The following is a 19,971-nucleotide window of genomic DNA, read 5'->3' as shown; positions in this document are numbered from 1 at the left end:
CATACACCACATGCAGACACACACCCAGGAGACATACACACTGTACACCACACAGCCTTTGCTCACACACACACACACACACATTTCTGGGAACATGCATGTGACCACAGAGTGACCCACCCAGCTGGGTGCGTCCCAAGGCCAGGGAGGCATCGGCGGCCCCAGAGCCAGCTGTGGGTTTGGAGCTGCCACGTCCGTGTCTGTGGCTTGGCCCTTGGGACCACGTCCACCTCAAGAAGCAGTTCCGTGCCAGTTCCCACCCTTCACCTAAAGGTCAGTGCAAGTTCCTCTTGGGAAAACTTGTTATGATCGACGCTCCCCCTAGCGATTAGTAACTGGGTTACTTAATTCTGATCAGATGCCAGGAAATTTTATTAGAACATTACTGAAAATGACAACTGAGAAACACCCATCATTTATTTTTAATTGATTAATTTTTAATTTGTATGGTTCAGGGAAGCCAAAGTGAATCTCCCAACTCTGCCCTGCCAGTTTCCGATTCTGAGATGACCTCGAGATGACCGAGGGGCCGGCTGCTGCAGGCCCTGCCTGGCTCCTGTCTGCCTGAAGCCGCATCACCCCGACGTTAAAACCAGTGGGTTGTGCTGGCCCAGGGCTCTGCCTGCTGTTGGCCTCCCTGAACCCTGGGGCAGGTGCCCCGGCCCGCTGTTTACGGCAATGCCGTCTCACTTGGCTCTCAGGGGCGTGGGTCGTCACTTGTTTTTCCCATCATCAGTGGTCCCACGACTGGGGGTCATTCGTTTTGCTTCCAGCTTTCCGGTTCTGGTTTATTGAGACAATGCAGCAAGAGACTTCTTTGGAATGAGCTCTTTATGTACCTGTGGCTTTGTCCCTGCAGGTGCATTGTGCATCAAGCACACAGTCAGGGGTCCCACACAGACACAGGCAGGGGACAACGCTGGTCAGCCACAGCAGCTGGAGCTGGCTCCCCTAGGCCAGTCCCCAGCACTGCTCATCCCCAGCCAGTGTGGACCAGCTATGGAGCCCCTTTCTGCCTGGGCTTGCCATCTGTCATGGGGGGTGATGGCAGCACTCACTGCCTGGGTGAGTTTGTGAGCACCCAGGGCCTCAGCGCTGGGCCAGTGCTTGGTGCATGGGTGGCACAGCTTGTCTTCTTGTGTGTGCATTTATATACATACAGGTAAGTCAGGTATGTTTGTGTGTATAATCTGTATATACAGGTACCTCGCCAAGTTCCTATGAAATCAAAAGATAAGTTTGTTTTGCTGCAAAAAAATTTGACATCTGTGCATCCAAAGACTTTTCAGAAAGTTAATGGAAAGTGTGTATTATGAAACTAGTATGTGGGTTTCATTATTGTTTTACCTTTCTTAAGATTTATTTTATTTGAAAGGCAGAATTAAAGAGAGGCAGAGAGAGAGAAAGAGGTCTTCCATCCACTGGTTCACTCCCCAAATGGCTGCAATAGCCAGAGCTGAGCCAATCTGAAGCAAGGAGCCTGGAGCTTCTTCCAGGTCTCCCACAAGGGTGCAGGGGCCCAAGCACTTGGACCATCTTCCACTGCCTTCTCAGACCACAGCAGAGAGCTGGATTGCAAGTGGAGCAGCTGGGACTTGAACCAGTGCTCATATGTGATGCCGGCACTGCAGGCGGCAGCTTTACCCGCTATGTCACAGTGCTGGTCCTGTAAACTTATAATTCCATTTTCCATGAACTGTTTGAAGTACCCTTTGTGTGTGTGTGTGTGTGTGTGTGTGTGTGTGTGTGTGTGTGACAGGGTGGGGGAGAGGGAGAGGGAGAGAGAGGGAGGGAGGGATGGAGGGAGAGAGAAAACAGGTATATGTAACCAGAAACATGCTTAGGGCAGCGGTTCTTATTTTTTATTTTTAATTGCCGTTATCTCCCCAAAAGGAGCCTGTGAAAACCCCCATGATATCTAGGATCATGGTGGTTTGGGGCCTTGCAGAACTGAACCCCAGCCAACAGCATCAACAGACCTAGTACCTGTCCAGCAAAGGCTCCTTTAGAACGAGGCTCCCAGTTCGACCATGTCCTGTGTCCTCTTGTTGTCACATGTCATCACTGGGCCATTGCTGTGACATCCAGGGGACCCAGTCGGCCACCTGCCAGGCAGCAACTTCAGGCAGTGGCTTCACACCTGTGGACCTGGTTTTCCTCGTGGTTAAATGGAAATGATGCTTATCAATCAGGTGAATAACTGGTTTTTACTGCTGTACCATTGTTGTCGTAATGCATATTTTATGGCGTAGTCTTATTTTATCTATGTAACAAAGGAGATTCTGAAAAGTGTCCCCGGGTCACGTGTCCCCTGAGCTCCCGTGGCAGCGGGGGGACCCAGCAGAGTCCATGCGCCCCTCTGCTGTGACTTCCCCAGGGGAAGCTGAGCCCATGCAGGAAGGGGAGAGCTTGCTGCTTGATTGCCGTGGATGGCAGAGGACAGCCTGCAGGCCAGATCTGGCCGGACACCAAGTTTTGTGAATTAAGTTTTACAGGAATCCTGCTTATCGACATGTGTGTGGAAGGTCGGCGGCTGCTTTCCCTGCAGCGTGGAACAGCAGACACGGCCCTCAGAGTCTGACGTGTGTTCTCTTTGGTCCTCCAGAGAAGACTTGCTGAGTCCTGGAGGTGTGTTCTGATGTTTGCGAGTCTGGAGCGGCTGCTGCTAGCTCAGACCTTGGATAGGAAGCTTTGTGGGGCAGATAGGGTTCCTTCTAAGGGCTACTGTGCTATTCCTGTCTGTGTCATGATCAACACGATGCATAGCCAGCAACCCCTTCCACGCGACATTGACTTACAGGTCCTCCTGTGCCTGTCATGTCCGGGGTTCCATGTATGTCCTAAAGCAATCCTTGGGGCCTCTTTGGTCTTGACATCGCTCCACACCCCTGTGAGTCTAGAGGGGCTTTGAGCGCAGATATGAATCAGTGCTCCCCTTGCCAGTGCCTGGTCCTGGGGCCTTGTGCCAGCCACGTCACTGTCCCCGCGCCATCCACCTCATTTGCAGGAATCGTGTCACATCCCAGCATCCAGCTCGTGGAGGTCTGATCATGCATTTCACGTGGTCATTCTAGTTTTGAGTTGATAAACGGATAATCCATAGTATCCACAGCTAAATTGATACTTGCAAAAAACTTGTATACATACACAGGGACGGCCTATAAATACATGTCTATATATAAACATAATTACATTCCCAGAGAAATCCTGGATTTTTGAGCTGCTTTCATGTCACGCGCCTAGCCGCGTCCTAGCTGAACTTGTCTTACACTTGTCAGGGGGCCAGTGGGGACACGGGGTTATACCACGTCTCGGGGCTTTCCAAGCATGTGGCTGATTCATTCCAATGCTTCTGATACAACCTCACGCTTCTGGGAAGACTGAGGAAAACAGTTGTCAAAGCTGCATGTTTCGGGTGCCGTGTTGTGCTGTAAAACGCATCTGTCTTGTCTTTGTTCTTCGGATTGCACTGTGGTTTCTTTGCATTTGCAGTGCACACATCCGTTCACTCACACGTGATCATACACACATCTCAGCTGATACGGATATACACTCATACATGGACATGTACTCTCATACTGACATCCACTGCACATGCCCATCTGTGTATACACGCTGATGTACTTGTGTGTGTATACACTGCTGACCACATCCATGCACACACTCAGATGCATGTGTGTGCACACACACCGCTGACCCCTCCCATACGCACACTCAGATGCACGTGTGTGCACACACACCGCTGACCCCACCCATATGCACACTCAGATGCATGTGTGTGCACACACACCGCTGACCCCTCCCATACGCACACTCAGATGCACGTGTGTGCACACACACCGCTGACCCCACCCATATGCACACTCAGATGCACATGTGTGCACACACACCGCTGACCCCACCCATATGCACACTCAGATGCACGTGTGTGCACACACACTGCTGACCCCTCCCATATGCACACTCAGATGCACGTGTGTGCACACACACCGCTGACCCTCAAAAGGAGTGTTTGGGCCAATAAAGGCTGCTTTCCTCTGTCCCCCAGCCTGGAGCAGTCTCCGTGCAGCTGCCCCCAAGGAAGAACCTTACTGAAACGCTGGGTCAGCATTTTGAGTGTCCATTTGCTCTTGTCTAGTAGTTACTCGCGTGTTCAGTTGTGCTGATGTGGTAACAGACCCATAGACAGGGTGTGCACTTGTTCAGGAAAGGTTCCTATTTGCGCCAGCCTAACTACGTGACTCGTCCATGGTTGTCCCAGAGGGCAGGGGGAGGGTGACGAGGAGGTGCTCACCGGCACTGCTGTTCGTGTCAGGCAGCTGGGAGTGCAAGGTGCCCTGCGGGGCGAGGTCTGGCCCCTTAGTACCTGCTCCGTGCGTGTTTTCTACTGCAGACACCTCCTGTCCTGGAGCCCCACTGTAAGGAGCAGAAAGACTTCCTGCCTGTGCTCAGTTTAGGCTGCCAGCGAGACCCTCAGGGCAGAGAAGGACTTGCTGGTGGGAAAGGAGACCCGAACGCAGAGCTGACAACTTGTCTGTGGCACCTCTGCTCACTGAGCTGGGTGGGCCTGGCCAAGCCACGCTGTACATGCTGTTGGGGCCCTGACCCACGGGAGGACACAGCAGGGTGGCCTGCTGGGTGCATTCTGGAATCCCCGCCCTCCTCACTGGGCAAGCGTGCCCACAGGTCGCCTCACGAGCACGCTTGGGTTTGGGATCCTCCGAGAACAAAGTGGGGCCCAGGAGAGTCACACCCTCGCTTCCAGCCCCACTCCAAGGCTGGCCTCCTTGTCACTCCTGCTCATACTGAGGAGGGCTGTACCCTGAGATACAAGATGAAGTTGACTGCTGGCCCCACAGACAGCTTCCTCTAAGCCCCTCCATCCATGGGGAACACAAGTGGCCCCATCTGGCATCAGGGGAATGGAGGGACAATGTGCCTTCACTTTTGGAAGTGAGCGCAGGTCCCAGGAGCCCAGTATAGGAGCGTGAGGTCTGGTGGGTGTGCTCCCTCGACGACTCCTGTAAGGGGCAGGGTGATGCTGGAGAAGATCCAAGAGGGGCCCCAGGTGCATCTGTGTCTGAGGGTAGCAGTGGCCTCTCCCTCACTCTCCTCTTTCCCTTCTTGCCCACGGAGGCGGGCAGCCAAATGCAGAGAACATAGTGTTTGAAATCCCATAGAGCTCAGTTGTGAACCCTTTTCTGTGTGGATTTGGGCAGAGATTTAGCCTCAGTTTCCTAAACTGGAAAATAGGAAACAAGCAGCTGGCATCGTGGTGTAGCAGGTTAAGCCTCTGCCTGCAGTGCTGGCATCCCATGTGGGTGCCAGTTGGAGACTTGATGCTTCCAATGCAGCTCCCTGCTAATGTGCCTGGGAAAGCAGCAGAAGATGGCCCAGCTACTTGGGCCCCTGCACCCATATGGGGGACCCAGAAGAAGCTCCTGGCTCCTGGCTCCTGGCTCCCTCCTGGTCTAGTCCTGGCCATTGCAGCTATCTGGGGAGTGAACTAGTGGGTGGTCTCCCCTCCCTCTCCCTCCTCCCTCTCCCCCTCTCTCCTCCCTCTCCCCCTTCCCTCCTCCTCCTCTTCCCCTCTCCAGTCTTCTGTAACTCTGCCTCTCAAATACATAAAAGATCTTACAAAAAAAAAAAATCAGGATATAAGAGCATCCCCCACCCCAAGTGGCGTATGCAGGAGTTGCATGAGAGAATATCTGGATCACCTGGCCTCAGTGAACTCAGACCACACCCAGACCTGCCACACACCCCACTCTGGAGCAGTGTTGACCAGAGCCTGGAGAAGTGGAGTCAAACAGCAGGAGGCGGGGTGCCACATGGGGCCTGACCCTGTCCCAGGCCCCACCCCTCCTTCCTGCTGCCCTTCCTGTAGACACGCCTACCCCCAGGAAGTGAAGATTGTCTGCTTGTTGCTGTTGCCTTGCTCACTGGGGGTGGACTCTGGACACCTTGACCAGCTGACACCAGTGGCTCCTAGGGTTAGGAGAGGCTGTGGTAGCTGGAGTCAGCGTCTCCCCCACTCACTACACTGTCCTGTGGATTATTTTCTGTTGCACATTTTTATGAGGACAATGTGGTACTTAATTGCATATATACAGTGTGTGACAATCCAACAGGAAAGGTGACATTTCTGCTTCCTTGAACATTTACAACATTTTTTAAAATGGTTTATTTACTTATTTGGAAGGCTGAGTTAGGGAGGTCTTCCATCTGCTGGTTTACTTCCTAAATGGCTGCAACAGCTGGGACTAGGCCAGGCCGAAGTCAGGTGCCTGGAGCTTTTTCCAATTCTCCCTCATAGGTGCAGGGGCCCAAGCACTTGGGCCACCTTGCACTGCTTTCCCAGGCACGTTAGCAGGGAGCTGGATTGGAAGTGAAGCAGCTGGGACTCGAACCAGCGCCCATATGGAATGCTGGCATTGCAGGCGAAGGCTGAACAAGCTATACCACAGTGCCAGCCCTGAGCTTTTTTTTCATAAATTTGTTGACTATTGGAATTTCTGCTTATGAGATATGTCTGTGTCTTTTGCCCATTTTTAAATTGGGTGATTTTTTTTTTGGGTTATTTAGTTCCTTGTATATTTGAGACCTTAATCTTTTGTCAGATGAAGTTTGACAGAGAGAGGCGATTGGCAATATCTCCCTGGGTACTCTGGCTCAGCAACCAACTGTTTCATAGAGTCATGAGCAGCCCGTACGATGTGTTAAATGGGCCATGGCGCCTAGGCCTGTCCACGGCACCATCATTTAACTGTGTGCATCAGTGGGGTACAGTGTGACACACTGACCCAGGCATACGTGTGATGACCAGGCTGGGAGTCAGGATTTCCAGCTCCTGAGGCAGGAGGAGGAGGTTCCAGTGTGCACAGCTTGGGGGTGGCTGCGACCCTCACTGTAGGGTCCACAGCATGGAGCTGACCATGGTCCCTCAGGCTTTGTTGAGGGGAGGCCACGAATGGCCGTCAGCATCTATAGGAAAGAGAAAGGGGAGCCAGCAAGAATCTGGGCTAGTGGAGTCTCCTTTCCTCCTCTACTGACTGAAGTGTTGTTCTTCTAAATGTTACTCCCAGGGCAGCAGTTTATGTCTCAGTTCAACATTTGAATGTTGAGGCTGCGACGAGATTGAATTCTTGTGTTTGTCACTTATCGCCTCTTTATTAACATCTCTGCGCTTAATTTCGGCGTCTGTGAGATGGGTATCGTGGTCCCGCCTAGTACTGCAAAGGTTTAATTCATTCAGTCACGGAAAGTGTGAGAGCAGTGCCTGGCAGTGTGAGGCAGGGCTCCTGTCCCTGTCACTCTTGCTGGGTGTCCGAGTGAATGGGAAGAGATGGCCTGAGCTCCACGGTTCAGTTTTCTCAGAGCATGGAGAAGAACAAAATGCCCCTTACAGCTTTGTTGCACATTTTTTTTTTTTTTGACAGGCAGAGTGGACAGTGAGAGAGAGACAGAGAGAAAGGTCTTCCTTTGCCGTTGGTTCACCCTCCAATGGCCGCCGCGGCCGGCGCGCTGCGGCCGGCGCACCGCGCTGATCCGATGGCAGGAGCCAGGAGCCAGGTGCTTCTCCTGGTCTCCCATGCGGGTGCAGGGCCCAAGCACTTGGGCCATCCTCCACTGCACTCCCGGGCCACAGCAGAGAGCTGGACTGGAAGAGGAGTAACCGGGACTAGAACCTGGTGCCCATATGGGATGCTGGCGCTGCAGGTGGAGGATTAACCAACTGAACCACAGCACCAGCCCTGAGAGAGAGAATCTTCCATCAGCTAGTTTACTCCCCGAATGGCTGCCACAGCCAGGGCTTTTCCAGGAAGACCCTCTACCAGGTTCTAAGCCAAAATGGGCCACTTCAGGTGGTAGCAATGTGGCGCTCTGTTGGTACTGGCTGTGGGGTCAGACATGAGTCCCTGTTGGCTGGGTGGCCTGGGGCAGGTGGCTTGGCCCTTGGAGAGGCAGCATCAGGCAGTGGCCAAGGGCCAGGCGCTGGAGCCTCAGGCTGACTTTGTCACTGCTAGCTCTGTGGTCTAAGGCAGATGGCTAACTTTTTTATAGTGTTCTTTGCCCATCTGTAAATAATAGCACCTGCCCCCTAGAGCTGTGGTGAGCACTTGGTTGACTGTGCAAAGGTAGTCAACGTGTTGGGGTGTATCTGGGGCACGGCAGGCCTGGTGCGTGTATCTGCTGGCTAGCAGAGTAAGTTACGAGGCTCAGGAAGGATCACGGGAGGTGCCAGGCTGAGGTCCTGCACATGTGGGCACTTAGTCCCCAGGAGCCATTGCCATGGTAACCCTTGTTAATGGTGCCCTGGGCCCTTGTGTCTCAAGGTAGGGGGGTAGGTGATTTCTTGGCTGCCATTGGAGTAGTGGAGGAAGTTGGCTGTGTTGTCTGCTGTCATCGGATCCCTCCCTCTCCCCCTCTGCCTTCTCCTCACCAGCACCTTCCCTGGCCCCTCCTGGGCCCTCTGGTCCCCTACCCAGGTCCTGCCATTTCTATTCCTAGATCCCAGACCCAGAAATAAATATTTTCCTGTGTAGATACTGCTCCTACCTGGTGAGTTTCCTGACTTCTGTTAAGCTCAGTTTTTACATCTGTGCAGTGGGAACAAAATCCTCTAGGATGGTGGCTGTGGGTAAAGCCCCAAGGCAGGTGACTGGTGCACCGTGGGCTCTCGATGATTGCCGGCATCCTCTCCTCCCTCTTGGGGAGACCCAGGGGCTGGCAGAGCTGTGTGTTCTGCAGAAAGGCCTGGCATCAGAGAGTGTGCTGTGCAATCCTGCCCTCCCCTGATACACCACACGCTCTCGCTTCCTGTCTGGTAACAGAAGATGGGTCAGTTGAAGTGTTTTTCCAGAAAGACGGAAGCAAATTCCTGGGCTCCTCCTTGGAGTGGCAGCTCTGGTCAGCCTACAGAACCAGGCAGAGTGGAGAGCATCTTCTCTGGGGCAGGGGGCATGCAATGAATGAACTCCGCGTAAGTGCATAACTGGAGCAGCGTCTTTGTAATGAGCCAGTTCCTTGTGCTTGCATGCTTTCCGAAAGAAAAGCCAAGCAAGGACAAATTAGACATGTATTTTGACTCCTGAGAACTTAGCCCTGTCCCTAAACACAGAGTTGCTTCCTATGTTGATCCTGAATGATTGCCGATAAAGTCACATTTATTAGAATAGTGAAGGGTGTGTCCTCATGAGGAAAATAATGCACCATCTCCTCTCACCCTCACGGACTGTCCTCAGACATCCAGAAGAAGACTTTTTTTAATTTTTAATTTTACTTACTTATTTTTTTTGACAGAGTGGACAGTGAGAGAGAGAGGGAGACAGAGAGAAAAGTCTTCCTTTTGCCGTTGGTTCACCCTCCAATGACCATCGCAGCCAGCATGCTGCGGCCAGCGCATCGCACTGATCTGAAGGCAGGAGCCAGGTGCTTCTCCTGGTCTCCCATGGGGTGCAGGGCCCAAGCACCTGGGCCATCCTTCACTGCACTCCCGGGCCACAGCAGAGAGCTGGCCTGGAAGAGGGGCAACCAGGACAGAATCCAGTGCCCCGACCAGGACTAGAACCCGGTGTGCCGGCGCCGCAGGCGGAGGATTAGCCTAGTGAGCCGCGGCGCCGGCCAGGAGGAGACTCTTACCTCCCCATCCTTTCCCTGCCTTGTCATTGCTGCTCACGTCCAGGAAATGCATGTACATGCATGTACAGTCAACTGCACGTAAAGAAATCCCAACTGTGGTGGCTTAGAGAAACAGAAGGCGATTTTCCTTATGCTCTTCTGAGAGGCTGGGTCCCTGTTTCCACTGGGTCTTATATTCACAGGAGGAAGAAGGATAAGTAAATTACCCACCCCATCTACCTCCTGGTCCCCCTACAGTAAGGAAATGAGGACCTTTAGAGAACCCTGTTTTCCCTCCAGCCACAGCACTTGTCTTACTTGATTCCCATTCTGAATCTGGGTCTCACATCCATCCCTACCTGCAAGCAAGCCTGAGGAAAGGCAGGGGGTGGGGGAGCCGCCACAGTTGACTTCACCTGACCAGTCCCTGCTCTTTAGCTTGGGCTGGGAATCCTGCCGTTGTGAACCAAAGCCACCTTTATTTAGCAAGGGAGAAGTGGGGCATGGACCCACTTCCCGCACCCATGCATTTGAAGTCCACCCTACAGCTGACCTGCGTGTCCTGAAGGCAGGGGCCGTGACTGTCTTTCACCCATTTCTGTGTCTCTAGAGTGGGGTCAGTGCTTGGGATACGTCTGCAGCTCAGAAAATATTTCACTGGAATACATGAGTGAATGCAGAAGCGAACAGGTCCTTGTCCAAGACAGCGCAGGCAGAGGCATAGGAAAATAGCTCATAGAGGCTAGGAAGGCCTTTGGGTGCAAAGCCTGCCTCCCTGCCCAGCAAGTGAACCCCGAGGACATCCCCGGGAGGCCTGGCTGCAGGGAGGGTTTCAGGGACGTCTGAGGCTCCCAGGTGGAGCTGCTGTGGGATGGGCTCCTTACAGCAGCTTGGGCGAGCTCTGCCACCGTTCAGGGTAGTCTCCATCTTTCCCACACTCAGATTGGCTTTGCTGCCTGGATTTGGGAATCCAGGTCCTCCCTGGGGATCTTTGCAAAGCCATGGCCCCGAGCTGCAGCCGTCAGCCTCGGGAGCTTTGCTTGTCATCTAGAACCTGCTGAGTCAGCTCCTTATAAATGCACTTAAATGACGCACAGTCCCCAGCCTGTCTGCCTGGCAGGCTTGCCCAAATTAAAGCAATTGGTCATCACCCCCAGCTGCCGCTGTCCCGGGTGGAGCTGTCTAAATATTTCCCAGCGCCTGCTGCACCCTCTCTCATATTTAGTCCTAGGCAGATAGCTCCATGCTATTTCCAAAATAACCCCTTCCATGGGGCTGCTCAGACCTGGTGGTGCCATGCGGGATAAACCTGAGAAACACCTCCTCCCAGGGAGGGAAGATTTCATTTGTCCCTCTCAGTGCCTGGGGTGGAGGGGTGGGGCCCAGGCCAGTCCATCTCCAAATAGGAGAGGTGCCTGGGAGCACCTGATTAGAACAGTGGTGTGTGATAACCCAGCGGCTCCTGTGCCTCCCGACCCTCGACCCTCGTCCCAGCGCTGTCCCAGGCTTGGTCCTGCACGGTCCTCACAGCAGCCATGGGATGGCTGCACTCAGGTATCCCATGTGACCAAGGCGTACACTGGGAGTGAAGAGGCTTCTCCCAGCCACTGAGCCAGCTGGTACTGGAGCCAGCAGTGAGGCCCAGGATGTTACAATTTGGGGTTGGATCTCTCCGAGCTTTTCAGAAAGACTGATGGAGCACATTTCACCTGTAGCTGTATTTTTAAGCTGAGATTTCCAAGGCTGAGGAGAAGACATTTGTATATGAGATTTTTTTTTTAATTATATGACCTGCTCAGTTGCATCTGTTGGAATTTACACTCTGCTGGAATCCTAGCTGGGTCTCCAGAAGGAGTTGCCTCAGCCTGTTGCCTGCCCTTGGCACCCGTTTCCTGTTGATGCCCCCTGGTGTAGAATTTCACATACCAGGGAATGTGCATGGTTTTGTCAGTGAGGGGCCCTCTGCCTCTTGCCGCCTTGTGTTCCTCCTGTTCCTTTAAGAGGAGGCTTTCCAACATAGCTCTCCTGGCCCCAGGCAGGTCAGGTGTTGTATGTGTGCCCTGGGTTCCCTAGTGTCCAGCCTGCGGCAACGTGTGAAGGATGCTGACTGCTGTGTCTGCACCTCGGAGGGACCAGGCTGTGTGTGCACTGTGGACAGGGACAGTGCCATCTTCCTGCTTAGCCCACGGCAGAGCCCAGTGTTTGCAGCGTGATGCTTAAGCAGGACGGGGATTGATGAGCACTTCCTGGGTGTGGAGCTGCCAGCTGCGGGTGCACCTGCTCTGGCCGCCGAGCACCTTCTGAGCTGTCGGTGGGGTGGGCTGTGTTAGCTGTCATGTCCTGCATGGTGACTGTGGGCCACGTTTTCTCATTGGCCTCTATTTCCTCTGCTCTTCCCAGATGTGCTGTGCCCCAGTGTGCGCATAGAAGGCCACCGCTTCAAGCACACCAATGGAGAGTCCAAGGAGATCACAGGTAAGAGAGGAACAGTCACTGTTGCACTGGCTTTGGGGTGCCGCTACCTGCACCCGAGCATGACCATGGTCAGCGCAGGGCTGCTCTCACCGACCCTGTTTTCATTCCACTCTTTCACGAAGTCCTGATGGAATGTGCAGTGGGCAGCTCTCATCAACAAACCACCAGACAGCAAAGAACATTCACATCTGCTTGGCAAGCTCTGGACATCCTATAGGAGCCTCTAAATAATGTGTTAGGATCAAAGACTCTGTAAAGGGGTTGGCGAGTGAGTATGCAAATGAATGGCACAGGGGGCAAAGGAGTGAATAAGTACATTTTGTAGTGCAGGTGAGAGCCAGAGTTCTGCACATGTGAAGGAACCCACAGGTGAGAGAACATAGATGCCCCTGACTACAGGCCCAGCAACAGAAAGACCTGCCGCAGGGGCTGGCCAGAGGCGTCTCCCCCGTGAGGCCAGCATGTGCAGGTGGCCCGGTCTGAGTCCCTGTCGCCCTGACGACACTGGCCTCCCTGTGGTCCAGCGTCCCGTGAAGCACTTCAAACATACCAGCTCCCAGCAATCTCATGCTTCCCACGCCCAACACGGAAGCGGCGCCTGCACGACAGCCCTGCCCTTCGCAGCAGTGCTTCCTGGGTCGGGCTCGCCTCCCCTGTGCAGTGCCTCATCTCCAGTCCAGCTGTAATCATGCCTTCATCTCCCAAGGGAGGCAGGGGGTCAGGACCAGGTGTGTGGCAGGTGCTGCGGGGACCCTGCCTGCGTCCGAGACACCTGCTGTGACTTAAAGACGCTGGCATCTACAGTGCCAGGGAGTTTTCTAGATCAGTGGAAGCTTGTGTGCCCAGTGAGAGCCAGCACTCCCCAGGAGCGGCCCTCGGCCCTTGGCCCTGTGGCTGGATCGTCCTGGGTCCAGGTTTGACCCAGTTTCCCAGCAGGATCTGAGCAGTCACCTGTCAGACTTGATGGGCTGCTTTCCCTCCCTCCCTCCTGCCTCTGCTCCCCGGCAAGTGCTCCCTGAGCCACCTGCTCTTCTGAGGAATCAAGCAGTGCAAAGCTCTTCTCTTGTAGGGCACAGGGGTGCGGTGGGCATGGTTGTGACGGAGCCGCGCTGTCCAGGGTGCAGCACTGCTGGGCACGTTGACATAGCTGTGCCCAGGGAGCTCTGGCTCTGGGACAGGCTGCCATCTCCTGCTCTAGCGTGTCCAGCTAGAACTACCCTGTGATCCCGCTGTGCCACTGCTGAGGCTTACCCAGTGGGCAGGGATTGGTCTGTCAAACAGCTGTCAACAAGAGACGCTCAGGAAGGGAAGGTGAGTCAGCTTGGTCCCTTGCCACCGACGGCTCCCGGGTGAACAGCTAAGCTGCCTGCACCTGGCCCATGCCCACCGAGGGCCCACTCTTTTTTTTAAGATTGATTGATTGATTTGAAAGGCAGAGGTCTTCCATCCGCTGGTTCACTCCCCAAATGACCTCAACTACTAGAGCTGGGCCGATCAGGAGCTTCTTCCGGGTCTCCCACATGGACACAGGGCCCAGGGACTTGGCCGTCTTCTGCTTTCCCAGGCACATCAGCAGGGAGCTGGATCAGAAGTAAAGCAGCCGGGACTTGAACCGGCACTCATTTGGGATGCTGGCACTGCAGGCAGCGGCTTTACCCGCTATGCCACGAGCACCTGTCCCAGGATCTGCTCTTAGCTTCGTCTGAGGCAGACCTGTGCCGGACAAGGACGGGAGTGCACAGTAGGTGCCCTGCATGTCCGGTGCAGCCAGGGAGTCCCGGCAGAGTTCTCCGGGGTCTTCCGTGGCTGCATGGGTGTCGCCCCCTTCTTTCTGAACCAGTCAGTGCCCCCTGTGTCTCCAGTGCGTTTTCCCCAGAGGATTTTTATTTCCCTTCCGTGTCCTCCTATTTTAAAAAAATATTTTATTTATTTGAGAGGTAGAGTTATAGAGAGACAAAGACAGAGAGAGAGAGAGATCTTCCATCCACTGGTTCATGCCCCAAATTGCTACAAGGGCCAGAACTGAGCCAATCCAATGCCAGGAGCCAGTTCTGGGTCTCCCACATGAGTGCAGGGACCCAAGCACTTGGGCCATCTTCCACTGCTTTCCCAGGCCATAAGCAGAGAGCTGGATAGGAAGAGGAGCAGCAGGGACTAGAACCAGTGCCCATACGGGATGCTGATGCCGTGGGCGGAGGCTTAGCCCACTGTGCCACAGCGCCGACCCCTCCCTGTCCTTTATTTCAGGCAGTTCCCCTTTTCCTTCTGCGACCTTTGCTGCTGTCACCCAGTGAATTGCTTGTCTGAACTTTTGTTACGTTCACGTCATCTTTTTATTCATTGAAACCCATGATTGTGGAAGCAGAAAGTGGAGGCTGTGTTCGGTTTTTAAAACCCTTTCTGTTTTCTAATTCTGCCGCGTGTCACTGCTGAGGGGAGCCTAGATCAAGGTGGATCTTTCTAGTGACGGATGATGACGTGGCAAGGTGGAGGAACAGGCCCCTGGCTTCTCCTCACAGGGCAACAGGACAGGCCTTGGGCATGCACCCCTCTGCCCCCCGCCATCCTGTTCTGAACAGGCTCTGGGGCCCCCCCAGTGTGCCTCATCTCTCCTGTGAGCACTGGGGACCTGTGGCGGTCTCCTGTGAGCCCTTTCTGGATAAGAGCCACCTCCTGCTGCATCCTCCAAGTCTGGACGCCGCGAGAGTCCTTGGGCGGCCCTGTGACACGCCTGCCTGGCCCCTTTGTGCGGAGGAGGGGGAGGTTGACCAGGCTCGGTGACTGCCCCGAGGACGTGGAGCAGCTGAGCCGGGGAACAGTGTTGGGAGCAGGTGCACGAGCTGTGCTGCCCACCCCGCAGGCTGTGCCCAGTGTCCAGGCTTCTGTAGAGCAGTGTCTGTGCCCTCCTCCCCCAACCTGAGCACTTCCAGGGTGATGCTGCAGGCAAACTCACCCCTGCATCCCTGACAACACCCCCGGGGGGGCCTGCCACACCCCTGGCTAGTGCCTGTCCAGTTTGGAGCCCAGGGAAGACTTTCTCTGGGGTAGAACCTGATCCTAAACAGGCTCTGGGCCCCATGTCTCCTGGTGTCCGTTCCATGGCAGCTAGAATTGCAGGGCCCTCCGGCGTCTCCCAGGTCATTGTCCCCACGGCCAGGTTCCAGCTGATTCTGCAGCAGGGGCTTCCCAGCCTCACAGGGACACGTCCAGCGCCGGGGGCTCCATGCACACAGCAGCCCTGTCACTTACCAGAGCGCCCCCGTGAGCTGCTCTGCCTGGGCCTGCTTGGGAGTCCAGAGCTGGGGTGTCTCATGCCTCTGCCCTCGGTGGATGCTTAAACCAGATGTCATCTCTCAGCCTGGGAGTGCAGGCCCAGAGACAGCTGGGGCAGCACCGGCACAAGTGGGGAGGGAAGGGGGCGGCTGGTGTCCTGCTCAGCAAGTGTGCACCTGCCTGCCTCCCCAGGATGCCAGGACCCCCCCTTCCTGGGGATGCCGTCTGGTTCTGCAGTGCTGAGAGTTCGGTGCCGGGTGGCAGAGTGGTGTATGCTGCAAAGCTCCTGTGGCAGTTTCTACCCTGGTCCCTGGGCCGGGCTGGTGGCATCCCTGGAGCAGCTACACCATAGCATTGAAACCTCTCCAGAGCCCTGCAAGAGACCAAGCCTTCTGTCTCTCCAGTCAAGGGAACCATGGACAGAATGGGCTGATGACCGCACAGTCGCCTGGCTGGGAGCCTGAGTGGAGCAGAGTGCACCTGGGGCCGTGAATGCCTGTGCACCCTACCTGTTTCCCAGGAATAGCCCCCTGGCTCCGAGCGGGAGCCCCCCGTCTGCCTCCCAGGCAGCCCAGCCGTCCACGCGTTCTCTTGTGTCTCCCACACTGAGGGCTGCTTCTACTTCAAAGAAACCAGACTTTCGAATCCACTGTTGTACAAGAAATGCGATTAGACTGGAAGGCACACTCCAGCCACCATGAAACGTTGGAGACACAGGACAAATCATTGTTGATGTGAAAATTAACAAAGCTGAGCAAATTCCTCATTTCTCCCAGTTTTCAGCAGAAGGAACTGGTGTCCGGGGAGAAGGTGACTCAGCCGGGATCACAGGGGTCCGTGTCAGGGAGGTGCCTCTGGTTCTCCACCCACAAAGTCTGTTTGGAGCTTGTTACAGGGTGGGGGCCTGATCCCACCCCCAGTCAGGAGGAGGAACCTCTGTAGACCATGGAGCGTTTAGTGAGCACTTACTATGTTCCACGTATGTTCTTACATGTTTTGTATGTTCTTACATGTTTCCCCAGCTTCTGTGTTATCAGTACAATCAGGATGCTGTGCCCACGGTGCTGGCCAGTGCCGTCTTGCCAGTCATTTCCTGGATGTCAGGGACCGTGTGAGAAGCTTTCAATCGTAACATTTTCGTTTCACAGCTGTTCTATGAAGTATATTCTAGAACAATCCCTGATTTACAGTTGAAGACACCAGTGCTCAGAGATGTTAGGCAACCCACCTCAGGTCACACAGCAAGAACCAGAACCTGGACTTGTCTGGCTGTAACACCTGGACTCTCCACCTGTGCCAGCCTCTGGGACATCTCTGAATCGGGGCCTGGCATGGAGCAGGCTCTGAACCCCTCTAGGTGCCATGCAGTGCCCTGGGGCCCGGGGTGCTCCCCGCACTCACCTTCCAGTGGGATAACAGCGCCTGCACTGCCTGCACGTTCTCCCAGGGTGAGGCTGAAGCCGTACCCTGTGGCCGTGCTGTCTCTGCTTCCTCGCTGTGCGGGAATCCAAGCAGACTGGACAGGCTGCCTTTGCAGAGGGAGGATTGTGTGTCCCTGGTCTCTCATACCTTCCTTTCCCTGCTCACTCTCGTTCTTCTCTTGGCAAGGTTTTGACCTGATGGATCTGTTCAACGTGAAGGAAATCCTGGGGCAGAGAGAGAGCGGAGCCCAGAGTTCCTATGTCCGCATGGGATCCTTCCCCGTGGTGCGAAGGACTGAGTGAGTGGTCACTTCTCCTTCCTGCCCTGCCCTGGGGGCCCCAGGAAAGGGCAGGGCAGGGGCCAGCCAGCTGCAGGTGCACCCTCAGCATGGAGTCCACCTTTAACCCCTGGTACCTGGACAGGTCGCCTTGGGACAAAGCAACAGGACCACTGACCTGGGAGTGTAGCCTGCTTCCCAGCTGACCAGTTGCTGCTGATTTTAATGGCTCTGTGGTCCTCCTTCGCTCTTCCCTCTATGCATAGTTGCAGCATTCATTCACACGTGCAGCTTTGCAAACCATTAAATCACAAATAATCCTGTTCATAGTCACCTAGCACCTGCAGGCATGGTACAGCATGACCTGAGCTGCACGGGGTTGGGGCCAGTGCAGACCTGGCCTTGCACCAGGCCTCCTGTGCCCCTGTGCCCCAGTTTCCACCTCGGATGAACGTCCCCGCCTTCCAGCACAGTTGAGAGGACAGGAGGTGAGGGTTTGTCCTCCATCTGACACCTGTCGCCTCTCCAGTCGGGGCCAAGATGGTGCCAGATAAACGCTCTCCTCTTCTAGCTGGGCAGGTCTTTTTATTTTTTTTTTTATCTTTTATTTAATGAATATAAATTTCCAAAGTACGACTCATGTGTTACAATGGCTTCCCCCCCCATACCGTCCCTCCCACCCACAACCCTCCCCTTTCCCACTCCCTCTCCCCTTCCATTCACATCAAGATTCATTTTCGATTATCTTAATATACAGAAGATCAGCTTAGTATACCTTAAGTAAGTATTTCAACAGTTTGCTCCCACACAGAAACATAAAGTGAAAAATAATAGATGATTTTTTTTAAATGATGATGAAATCAGATCAGACCTATTGTCATGTTTAATCCCAGTGAGAGTCAAGTTGGGAATTGATAATTTCTTTTTTTTTTTTTTTTTTTACAGAAGATCAGTTTAGTGTACATTAAGTAAAGATTTCAATCGTTTGCACCCCATAGAAACACAAAGTGAAATATACTGTTTGAGTACTCGTTATAGCATTAAGCCTCAGTGTACAGCACGTTAAGGACAGAGATCCTACATGAGGAGTAAGTGCACAGTGACTCCTGTTGTTGACTTTACAAATTGACACTCCTGTTTATGGCATCAGTAATCTCCCTATGCACCAGTTATGAGTTTCCAAGGCTATGGAAGCCCCTTGAGTTCTCCGACTCTTATCTTGTTTAGACACGGTCATAGTCAAAGTGGAGGTTCTCTCCTCCCTTCAGAGAAAGGCACCTCCCTCTTTGAAGACCTGTTCTTTCCACTGGGATCTCACTCACAGAGATCTTTTTGGGCAGGTCTTTTGCAAACACACGTGACACTACATCCTGCCTCCTCTCCTCCGTCTCAGAGCTCTTTCATGGCTCCTGTGTGTTCTGACACCAAGTGTCCAGAAAGAGAAAGGTGCCAGGTGTGGCCTGGTCTGGCCCAGCCCTGGTGGTCTCAGCTCTGCTCCCCCGGCCTCCCTCCTCTGCCTCCTCTGTGTCTGCTCTGGAGCCTGCTGGCCCTCTGCCTCCCACCACGAGCACTACGCCCATGCTCTTCCACTGCCGGGGCACCTGCTGTGTACCTCCTCTGAAGCATGACTCGACCCTTATGCTGTCGAGCTGGTTACCCCAACTCGGAGACCGAGTTAGGCCTTCCTCTTACCCACACCCCTTCTGGGGTGTATTCCTGCATGGAGTGGGTTTACCGATGGCATTCCCCCGAGACAGTCTCCCCTTAGACGGAGCCAGGTCTTGCTGACGGCTCTAGGCCCCACGCTGGCCCCAGCCTGCCCCAAAGTGGTCAGCTGAGTGAATGAGTGAGTGACTGGGCCCATGATGAGTGCAGGTGGCTTGTCAGTCACAAGCCCAGCCATGGGCCGGCATGCTGGTCTCGGAGTTTGGAGGTTGGTGTGGGGGCCGCCATTTCTCGCTCCTCAGTGGGCATTCTCTGAGCACCCAACGCTGCACCAGGCCCTGTGTCAGACTCTCCCGTCGTGTCCCCCTGGGTCACTGGATGACAGTTCACATGAGAATGAGGCAATGGGTGTTTCTCTCTCTCGGTCTCGCGTCTTCGTGGGGGCGTGCAGATGACCGGTGCCATCAGCTGACTCTTCCTGGATATGGAGCGATGCTCTCCTGATGGCAGATGCCGGGGAAGTCAGCGTTGTTGCCCTGGCCCCGTGCTCCTTCTGGGGACATGAGGATGACAGCATCTAGATGCCTGCCTCATTCCCACGTATTTCCCCACCCTGCTCCCTGGGCTTTCACTTAGGAGCAAACAGAGGTGGGCAGCTTCACGGAGAAGGGAAGACTCGATCGAGAAAGAGGAGAAAGGGGAGGAGGCAGCAGTCCCACAGATCTGGGCCCCTTAAGCCTCCCGGTGTGTGCTGTGCCCCGCCTCCTGAGACACTGTGACCAACCTGGGACCACAGCATGGGGCACTTTCCGGAGAGAGGATCTGGGCTCCTGTTTCCCCGAGGGTCATCCTGAGAAGGAATTTCTGTGTGGTTTCTCGATTGTTTTCCCATCCAACCACCAGAAAGCAGGCGTTTCGAGAAAGGATCGTTTCCATTTCTTTTTTTTTTCTTTCAAAGATGTATTTATTTGGAAAGCAGAGTTAGAGAGAGGTCTTCCATCCACTGGTTCACTCCCCAAATGGCCGCAATGGCCAGAGCTGGGCTGATCCGAAACCAAGAGCCAGGAGCTGCTGCCAGATCTCCCAAGCAGGTGCAGGGGCCCAATCATTTGGGCCATCTTCTGATGCTTTCCCAGACCATAGCAGAGAGCTGGATTGGAAGAGGAGGAGCTGGGACTTGAACCGGCGCCCATATGGAATGTTGGTGCTACAAGCAGAGACTTAGCTTACTGTGCCAT

The 19,971-nt window shown here is 54.4% G+C and overlaps 1 protein-coding gene across 2 annotated transcripts in view; it reads left to right on the top strand.

Moving 5' to 3' along the window:
• COL22A1 (collagen type XXII alpha 1 chain) overlaps positions 1–19,971 on the top strand; it is a 261,951-nt gene that overhangs the window by 35,841 nt on the left and 206,139 nt on the right. For both annotated transcript variants that reach the window (XR_011389346.1, XM_051844068.2), the window contains exons 4-5: positions 12,022–12,096; positions 16,978–17,089. Coding sequence is in view for 1 of the 2 variants with exons in the window: in XM_051844068.2 (XP_051700028.2) it covers positions 12,022–12,096; positions 16,978–17,089 (187 nt within the window). In the remaining variant the exon portion in view is untranslated. The remainder of the gene's footprint in view (positions 1–12,021; positions 12,097–16,977; positions 17,090–19,971) is intronic.

Source organism: Oryctolagus cuniculus, chromosome 6 (assembly GCF_964237555.1).
Source record: "Oryctolagus cuniculus chromosome 6, mOryCun1.1, whole genome shotgun sequence".
Classification (NCBI taxonomy): Eukaryota; Metazoa; Chordata; class Mammalia; order Lagomorpha; family Leporidae; genus Oryctolagus; species Oryctolagus cuniculus.
Note: the sequence above shows the minus strand (reverse complement) of the source record. Positions and strands in the feature narration are given on the sequence as shown.